At 46.8% G+C, this 9,963-nt stretch overlaps 1 protein-coding gene across 1 annotated transcript; it reads left to right on the plus strand.

Moving 5' to 3' along the window:
* Nucleotides 1-7,552: 7,552 nt before the first annotated feature.
* Nucleotides 7,553-9,067, plus strand: LOC306831082 (alpha-2-macroglobulin-like). The gene is made up of 4 exons (XM_079354971.1): nucleotides 7,553-7,661; nucleotides 7,767-7,947; nucleotides 8,512-8,665; nucleotides 8,916-9,067. Exons 1-4 carry the CDS (start codon nucleotides 7,576-7,578, stop codon nucleotides 8,978-8,980), a joined length of 486 nt encoding a protein of 161 aa, XP_079211097.1. The 5' UTR covers nucleotides 7,553-7,575; the 3' UTR covers nucleotides 8,981-9,067.
* The last annotated feature ends 896 nt before the right edge of the window (nucleotides 9,068-9,963 follow it).

Below are 9,963 nucleotides of genomic sequence, written 5' to 3' on the forward strand. Positions count from 1 at the left end.
ATTCTGAAGGTATATTGGATGAAACGTTAAAGAAAATGAGCAATGGAATGACATAGAAATGAAATACATAATTACCCTTTCTCACTTCTCTGTTTATCACTTCTGTGATTTACTCCAGATGTTTACATTGGTTTGTATAAGGTACAACGTTAGTTCCTCATGTATAAGACAGTCGGAGACAGTCGGACTGAAACTGACCTGATGGGAGAGCCACCACTAATACGATCTGTACTTGACCGTCTTCCTCGACCTGTCTATTCAAAGCTATGTGTGTAGTAAAAAATGCAAGATTTAAAAAAAGTAAATAAAAAAACCCCATGAAATAAACTGCTGGACTCAACATAAATCAACAAAAATAAAGCACAGCATCCAATGTATTAATTCATGTTAACAGTGAAATTATGTTGTGTCTAAATAAAGAGAGTGATTACAAAAGAAATAACCACTGGACAAAATCAGTCTTGATGAACAGTGAACCAAGAAAAGAAGAAATGAATGATATATTTTTTTAATTTTCTGTCTAAATATAGAAGAACAAAGAAAGAAGACACAAACTAGTTTAGTAGGTCTAAAGAGCGACTTTAAAAATGTCCTCAAAAACAAAGTTGAGCCACTCTCAGTGACCTCTTCATCACTCGGCGCAATGGTGCCACCTAGTGGTTGGTTAAGACCCTAATTTGAGTTGAGTGGCTATGTCTCAGATCAACCACAATAACCATTACCAACCAGAATGATCTGTTTTTAACATTTTAAACCAACACACCGTCTAATAATAATAATAATAATAATAATCATATTAATTCTAATTATATGTGTGTATATATGTGTCTCTCTAAAAATAAAGAGATACAGTAGATCCACCCTTATTTACAATATGACATCACTTCTTACCTGTTAAATATATTTAAATAATATCACAGCTTACAGCTATTTTATTTTAATTGTTTCAGCTGTTTTTACAGACAGACATTTTAAGTTGTACCAATAATAAAAAAATGTATTTTTTTCCTTTTTATTAACACACTGTGTCCTCTCTGTCTTCTTCTTGGATTTGGTTGTTACTGTATGTTTCCAAAACTGTACAAACGGTTTATGACTCCATGCACACCGATTTGTAAACCATTAGAATTGGCTTTACAAGCTTTGAACCTTTCTCAAGTGGGGTACACAGATGCTCTGGGCCCATTTTACACCCGCTTGCGGACTTATCGCGAGATAACTGCGCCCCTACGTCTTATCTTTCACAACGTGTGTGAGGCGAGAGGAGAGAAAGTAGTGATGGTGAGATGAAGCCTCACGAGGCATTGAACCACTTGAGCCAATTGGTTCGAGAAAGGGTTCATCTCACGAAGCTTCATGTGCACGAAACCACCTACTGGCCAGGTTTATAATTACAGGCAGCTGTATCTTAACCTATGATCTTAACCACATAATGTGTGATGCATTGAATTTTTGTGTCTGTAATGGCTCTTGAGAATTACTATGAATTACAAAAAAATGTATGACCAAATAATTTCTCTACATAAATTATCACATATGTGTATAATAAAGTTTTTTTTTTTTTTTTCTTTTAAAAAAATGGTAGTATATATATGACAGGTTGTGTAGTGTTTTTCTGTCACTTTAGGAAAATGGCATGGCCTTAAGCAGGCATAGGACAGTTAAAGTGCTTGTGGAACTAGGAAAAGGGCACTGAATATGCTTGTGTAACTTGGACAATGATGTACAGAAAAGGGGAGATGTTATTCATTTTTATTCAGAAATGACAGTTTCTCAACAATTTTTGGTTTTAAGCGATTCCTTTTTTTTGACACAACCTCTCCGGCCATTGAAAACACCCTTTCACAGGGTACAGAAGATGCCGGTGTGCACAAAAACACAAGAGCAAGATCGTATAAAGTTGGGTACAGTAATTTTTGCCTCTCCCAGTCCTCCAGAGGGTTCTCTTTCAACATTCATTTCGGTATCTCACTATGGGACACAGTCTATGTATGGGACACGCTCCTCGCGCTGTCCCCCAGAAGCAATATTACATTACGCCAGTCTTGACTGGCAGACGGACGTGACGTCGGCTCCCCGGAGGAGGTACATCCTCCTCCTATAAAAGCCCGACGTAACGTCCCATCCTCAGTCTTAAACCTCTTCTCGCTCCTAGAAGCAACCCCTCAGAAGGCCGGTGTGGTTAACGGGCTAGCAAACTGTTCATAGAACGAGTTAACCGCTCGGTCGCCGAACGCTACCTGCAGTCTACACAAGCCGACTGAGCCGGTAGCTGGTCTGTCCCCAAACAGCTACCGCGGCTAGCCACCATACTAGCTGCCACAGTTAGCCACCATACTAGCTGCCACAGTTAGCCTCCATACTAGCTGCCACAGTTAAGTCACCAAACTAGCTGTCACAGTTGGCCACCATACTAACTGCCTCTCGCTTCTCGGCCTTTGTTGATGAAGCTTCCTGACACGGTGCTTACACTTTTCTCTCGCCATGGAGAAGGTCAAGCTGCCGGCCAGGCTGTGCACGTGTGGTAACAAGATAGCCGGGGCAGATACCCACTCTGTATGCAGTGCGTGCCTCGGGCTGCAACACGCCCGGGACGCACTGTCAACCCAGGCTACTTGTGAACACTGTGCGCGCTTTTCTCTGAAAACTCGCCGTCGCAGGCTAGCACGCCAAGCCAACCTGTCGACCGAGGACCCTATGTTGGGGGTTACCACGCCGCCACATCAGGGGACTTCAGAGGACGGCCAGAGTGATGCTGACGCCACCGCTCTGGGCGCTACTGCTAGCTGGGGCGACCAGCTTGACGCCATGGCCCCACTAGACGACCCCGACGATCTCGAAGCGAGCCAGAGGGCAGAGCAAGTAGACGTCGAGGACACTGACTCCGACTTCGGGGGATTGACCCTTAGCCTCGGTTCCGATGAGGACGATGAGGACTACAGGGAGCCTTTCGCCGCCTCACCGGCTGCAAAGCCAGCGGCTATAGGTGGTGCGTGCAGCGGCAACCCAGACCCGCCTGTCAACACGGACCTGCATGAGACCTGCAAGAGGGCAGCTGCAAAGCTGGGCATTGCGTGGCCTGAAGTCTTCGCCGAGACCACCACGTCTCGCTACGAAGGAAAGAGGCTGCCGAAGGCAAAATTCTCGACCAGGCAGCACTTCCCGGAGTGCCTGGAGGAGGCTACCCGGTCCTGGAGCAACCCCCTGACCGCCAAAAACCCCGTCCAGGGTGGGTCAGCTTTAGACTGGGCTGACATGGAAGAAAGGGGATTTTCACATCTACCTCCAGTCGAGCCTCTGTTGGCGTCTCACCTCCACCCCTCTCAAAAGTCCACCATGACTTCTGGGAGCCCCTCTCTGCCTTCAAGAGCTGATTGTCTCCAGTCCTCACTGACTGAGAAAGGCTATAAGGCGGTGGCTATGTCTGTCAGGGCCCTGAATGCATCATCCCTGCTGCTGGCTTACCAGGCGGAGTTGGAGGACGACATGGCAACCTCCCCTACACCAGCCCTGTGGGAAGAGCTGTGCGTGGTTACGGACCTCTGCCTGCGCCTTCACAGGTGTGCTGTGCAGTCCTCGGGGAGGGCTATGGCCCTGATGGTCTCTCAGGAGAGGGCGAGATGGCTCAACCTGTCCAGCCTCTCTCACAAGGAGAAGACCCAGCTTCTCGATGTGCCCGTGGACCCGAAAGGCTTATTCGGCCCGGCGGTGGCCACGATGCAGAGACGCTGCGAGGAAAAGAAGAAAGAGGGAGAAGCACTGCAGCTGTGTCTGCCCACAATGAAAATAATAATGGAACAGAACGGGGCTGCACAGACTTGTGCGGCTCCACAAGAGGGCGCCATGAGCTCACTTGTGGAGCAGCGAGCCAGCTTGGCCGCTCCGGTGGGCACCATAAGCGCTGTGACGGCGCGCCCCATCATGCCGGGCGAGCTTGGTGTGTCAGAGGGACTGCTGGGTCCGCTCGCGCACCGAGCTCAGCAGTGGCGTGCGTCCGGTGTGTCAGACTGGGTGTTAAAGACTGTAACCAAGGGCTACAGACTCCAGTTTGCACGTACTCCACCCCGTTTCAACGGGATTTTGCAGTCTTCTGCGCAAGGAGAAAAAGGCCGAGTTTTGCAGAAGGAAATTGCTTCTCTGCTAAAGAAAGGGGCTATTCAGAAAGTGCCATTAGAACAGTTTCAGAACGGTTTCTATTCGAGGTATTTTCTGGTGCAGAAAAAGGGCGGAGGTCTGCGTCCGATTTTGGATCTGCGCGCTCAGAACGAATACATGAGAAAGTACAAGTTCAGGATGTTGACACACACCACTCTGCTGCGCTTCGTGCGTCACAGAGATTGGTTTGCTTCAATAGATCTAAAAGACGCATATTTCCGTATCCCCATTTATCCTCCTCACAGAAAGTATCTCAGATTTGCTTTCCGTGGCGTGGTCTACGAATACCGGGTGCTCCCATTCGGGCTGTCTCTGAGCCCGCGGGTGTTCGTGATGCACCGAGGCGGCTATTGCTCCCCTGAGGGAGAATGGGATGCGCCTCGCGACCTACATAGACGATTGGCTCCTGGCTGCACAGTCTCCCCCGCAGATTCAGGCACAGATCGGACTGCTCACGTCTCATCTGTCAGCCCTGGGTTTCACTATCAACCGGGAAAAGAGTGTTTTGACCCCGACTCAAAACATCACTTTTATAGGCTTGCAGCTGGATTCAGCCACACTAAAAGCACGTCTGTCTGTGGAAAGGGTGAAAGCCTTTCAGGCTTGTCTGGCACTTTTTCACAGAGGAGCGTTGCTGAAGTTCAGAATGTGTCTCAGGCTGCTGGGATTGATGGCGTCAGCTTTGACTGTCATGTCTCTTGGCCGCTTATGCATGAGACCTTTTCAGCAGTGGGTCGCGTCACTAGGTCTGAGTCCCACACGCCACTGCCACCGCCAGGTGTTGAGCTCCTCCAGGTGCATCCTGGCGCTGCGCCCTTGGAGACGCACAGCTTTTCTGACCACAGGCGTTTCCATGGGAACGATCATAACAAGGAAAGTTGTTACTACGGATGCCTCCCTCGTGGGGTGGGGAGCCACGCACGAGGGCAGGGCTGTGAATGGCACATGGAGCTCACAGATGCAGTTGTGTCACATAAACTACCTGGAGCTCCAGGCTGTCTTTCTGGCTCTAAGACATTTTCTGCCCCTCCTGCAGGGGCAGAATGTGTTGGTCAGGACGGACAACACTACGGTGGTGTCGTATATAAACAGACAAGGGGGTCTGCGCTCACGTCATCTGCACACATTGGCACGCAGACTGATTGTTTGGAGCAGCTCTCGCCTTTTATCTCTGAGAGCCACCCATGTTCCGGGAATTTTGAACAGGGGGGCGGATCTAATGTCCAGAGGCAACCCTCGCTACAAGGATTGGAAGCTCCACAGCGAAGTGGTGGCTCAACTTTGGGCGAGGTATGGTCGGGCAGAGATAGACCTATTCGCGTCAGAAGAAAACGCTCAGTGCCCGCTGTTTTATTCCCTGACCGGTCAGAACTCGCCAATGGGGCTGGATGCTCTAGCACACGAGTGGCCGCGTGTCCTCCTGTACGCTTTTCCCCCATTAGAGCTGATCACTCCTACTCTCGCCAGAGTGCGGGAGTGGGGACTTTCTCTGATTCTGGTAGCCCCCCGCTGGGCGGGGAGGACCTGGTTGGCGGAGATATCTCAAATGCTTTGGGATCCTCCGTGGCCTCTGCCTCTCCGCAGGGATCTCCTGTCACAGGCACGCGGAGAAATCTTCCATCCCCACCCAGAGCGCATGGCTCTGTGGGCTTGGCCCGTGAAAGGTTCAATTTAACTGCTGCGGGGCTTCCGCCGAGCGTAATCGCAATCATTCAGGGCGCCAGGGCATCCTCTACACGCTGTGCTTATGATGGCAAATGGCGTGCGTTTGATGAGTGGTGTGTAAAAGCTGGGGTGATCGCTTTTCAGAGCTCTGTATCCAATGTTTTGACATTTCTTCAAGAGCTGCTGGATAAGGGCTTGGCCTTCTCCACTGTTAAAGTGTATTTAGCCGCGATATCGGCTTGTCACGTCAGATTTGGGGACAAAACGGTGGGTCAGCATCCTCTCATATGTCAATTTATGAAAGGAGCGCGACGCCTTAGGCCAGTGTGTAGAAACTTGTCTGCCCCCTGGGATTTATCTTTGGTGCTTGATGCGCTGTCTCACCCACCTTTTGAGCCGTTAGGCCAGGTAGAGCTGAAGCTACTCTCCTTTAAAACGGCTCTTTTACTCGCACTCGCCTCGGCGAAGCGCCTGAGTGATATCCATGCTTTGTCGGTGAGTCCGTCATGCATGCAGTTTCAGATGGGGGATTCTAGAGTTTTGTTGAAACCTAATCCTGCTTTTGTGCCAAAGGTACTGAACTCGGCGCTGTCATACCGCCCTATTGAGCTGCCTGCTTTTTATCCTCCTCCGTTTACAACACAGGAGCGGCTTAATACGCTCTGCCCGGTGCGCGCATTACGCACGTATGTGGAGAAAACAGCTGGATTCAGGAAATCGGAACAGTTGTTTGTGTCGTGGGCAACACCACATCTGGGTAAACCTCTCACGAAACAGTGACTGTCGCACTGGATCGTGGGGGCGATTGCCATGGCTTATGACAGTATGGGCATTCAGGCCCCGGCAGGTCTGCGGGCTCACTCTACCCGTGGTATGGCCACGTCATGGGCACTCTTTCGAGGTGTCACCATTGAGGAGATTTGTGCGGCTGCCAGTTGGGCATCGCCTCATACTTTCTCCAGATTCTACAAGCTGGATGTGACTACGCACACTTTGTCTCATTCTGTTTTGAGTGTGGGTGGGCAGAACATGCTTGTTTAGATGTCCTCTATCGGTCTTCGAGGCATGCCTGTTTGGCAATACGGGAGTCTCTATATCCCATAGTGAGATACCGAAATGAATGTTGAAAGAGAACTTTAGGTTAAGAAATTAACCCCGGTTCTCTGAAACATGAGTGAGGTATCTCACCAGACCACCCTCCTTGCCTGGAGCGAAGAAGAGGTGTGTTTGCAAAGACTGAGGATGGTACGTTACATCGGGCTTTTATAGGAGGAGGATGTACCTCCTCCGGGGAGCCGACGTCACGTCCGTCTGCCAGTCAAGACTGGCGTAATGTAATATTGCTTCTGGGGGACAGCGCGAGGAGCGTGTCCCATAGTGAGATACCGAAATGAATGTTGAAAGAGAAGCCTCGATAAGCGCTTCGCAGAACCGCCCCCTTCATTACTCGACACACGCTTCAAAGCCTCAGCACATCTGGTAACATCACTAAGAGAAAGTATACTTGAAATGTATACTTTTTGCGCTCTCAGATCGTTAATATGACATATACTAAAAATTGTTGCTTAAATGCAGGCCTTCCGACTTAAAAACAACAACAACAAACAAACAGGACTTGCTGAACTGGCTTCATTCATGCGTAATGATTGAATAACAAGCCGCCCAGAATAAACAAGTGGCATGTGTTATTTTCCGGGAAGGTGCGTCGATTTTTGGCAGCTATTTGGTGGTCTTTGGAGTTTATCACAGTCAGCCATGGGTCGTCCTGGGGTTCAGACGTTAACATGGACACTGTTTGTCTACCTGAGTTTGATGTGTGTGGATCAAGCAGTGGCAGGGCCGTAAGTTCACTTTTATTGTTGATAAATTTGATAAAATTCACACTTTTGTTTGATTGTAAGTTGAATTTAAGTTTAATACTTCGATGCTCAATTTGTTGTGTGCAGGCAGTTCATGGTCACCATTCCTGCAGTCATCGAGGCTGGAGCTGAAACGCCGTTCTGTGCGAGCCTCTTGAAGCCCAATGAGACCCTGGTGATGACTGTCTCTCTGAGGTCCCTGCAGCAGAATATGATTCTCATGGAGGAAACATCCAGTCAGGAGTTTCATACCTGCATTAAGTTTACGGTCAGCTTTTTTTTGGTTGCTTAAATCCTCTGTGGAATTTTTGTTGTAACTTTTAAAAACTGTCATATAATGGCTTAATACGGACTCTGAAAATGGAGAATCATAACGCAGGGTGCCAAGGAAATGATCAGCTTTCACAACTATTGAAACCCTGTGCGCAATATTCGGTTTGTGTTGTTTATTTTGGCGTCCCCTGTAGACAAAGTGGAACCTCTGATTCTGTGCCTATTCCCTGCCCTCATCAAGCGGTTACACGTTTAATATATTATCTGGAAAATGTCACATCACTTTACCCACTGGAGCTTAATTTAAAAGATTAGATTTTAATTTCCATCAATGGGAAACACTAACATGAGAAATCTTATACAAGGCAAGGAACACTGATTAAATAGACCGGGGTAATCAAACACAGACACAGGTGAGGACAATCAACAGGCAGGAGTAAAGACAACACTGGGGACTACTATAATCGAAGTAGTTTATTGGTTCTATACTACAATTGGGTTCAGTTCCCTGTTTTCATTCGCAACAATAGACACTAAAAAAAGTACCCTTCTTTCACAGGCTCCTTCAGTTCAAGAGGAAGTCCGGATGTTGGAGGTGCAGGTCCGCGGGGCAACGTTTAACTCAAAAGAAGTCCGAAAAGTTCTGCTCAAAGCCTACCAGCCCAGCACATTCATCCAAACGGATAAGCCGATCTACCTCCCTGGACAAACAGGTTGTTAGATAGTTGTCTGGCTTTCAATTTCTTATGACATAAAATAGGTGTTTATAATTTAATGAGTGGTTGACTTATTGCTTGATGATTAAACAATGTAAGGACATTTGTGTTCCCCTTTAAATGGTACCACAACAAAGAAATGATATACTAGAGACAAATGTCCTTTTTGTGCAAGGTTTAGGTGGATTGAAAGTAATACTCAGAAGATGAGGTTTTTTAACTTCATATCTCTTTGCACATTTCTCAGTGAATTTCAGAGTCGTCTCTCTGGACAGCAAGTTGAGACCTGTCAATCGCTTGGTAAGAGTGTAAACGGCCTTTTCCTGGATTATTAGATTTTATTAATCTAAAGATTGGTACTTGGGCTGATCTTATAATAGATTTACTGAAACACTTAAACGTGATGTATTGTTCTAATGTAATGTTTAGCAGTTTGGTCTTGAAACTCGCTAGAAAGCCAACCTAGGTTTATGATGGAAGCCTCAAAGAGTAAAATAAATTCGGTGTTTAATTGCCAGCAATGATTTTTCCATGGAAAATGAAATGTAACAAAGACACTGGCAACAATGACAGAATCAAAATGTCCTCTAATACAGCTTTCTTTTTTCACAGTACACTGTCATTGAAATAAAGGTAAGAAAATATCTACTCACCTTTTTCGATGTATCGGGACCCGTTTCACAAAAATATGATGCGCACTAACTTGTGCAAACGTGTCAAAAAGATGTCTAATTTACAAATCATTCAAAGTGTTCCCTTGCACCCCTAACTGCGCTGCAGAGCGTAATTTTTTTATAAATGAAATGAGCTTCATACTGTCATTTGGGAGAGAAGTTGGCAGTTTGGTCTGGGCTTTATTCTGTTTTGAATACATGTTTCTCCTGTATTTTAATTTTGCACCTTCGTCATATACAGGATTCAGCCAACAACAGGATTGGACAGTGGTTACAAAAACAATCCAATGGGAAAATATTGCAGCTGTTTTACTCCTTAAACTCTGAGGCTCGTGAAGGAACCTACAATGTCATTGTGTCGATTGGGGTTAAGAAAATTTTTCACAACTTTAAGGTGGAGAAATACGGTGAGTTATTTCTCTTCATACCTTCCATTTCAATACGTTTGTATTGAAGCAATAATAAAATGTTTTTGTCTGCAGTTTTGCCGAGATTTGAAGTCAAAATAGATGCAGCTGGTGAAGTTAGTATCGGACAAGAAGACATCAAAGTTGTAGTTTGTGCAAAGTAAGTCAAGCTTCTTTCATTCGTTCACTCTTAAACAAACTAACAGAAAATGTC

The sequence above is a fragment of the Symphodus melops genome, assembly GCF_947650265.1.
Source record: "Symphodus melops genome assembly, chromosome: 10".
Taxonomy (NCBI): domain Eukaryota; kingdom Metazoa; phylum Chordata; class Actinopteri; order Labriformes; family Labridae; genus Symphodus; species Symphodus melops.

What these genes read in the sequence shown, in the direction of transcription:
- LOC306831082 (XM_079354971.1), top strand. Translation starts at nt 7,576, where the DNA reads ATGGGTCGTCCTGGGGTTCAGACGTTAACATGGACACTGTTTGTCTAC. An exon ending in GATCAAGCAGTGGCAGGGCC is followed by an intron (nt 7,662 to 7,766) that starts GTAAGTTCACTT and finishes TGTTGTGTGCAG; the next exon opens with GCAGTTCATGGTCACCATTC. An exon ending in ATACCTGCATTAAGTTTACG is followed by an intron (nt 7,948 to 8,511) that starts GTCAGCTTTTTT and finishes CTTCTTTCACAG; the next exon opens with GCTCCTTCAGTTCAAGAGGA.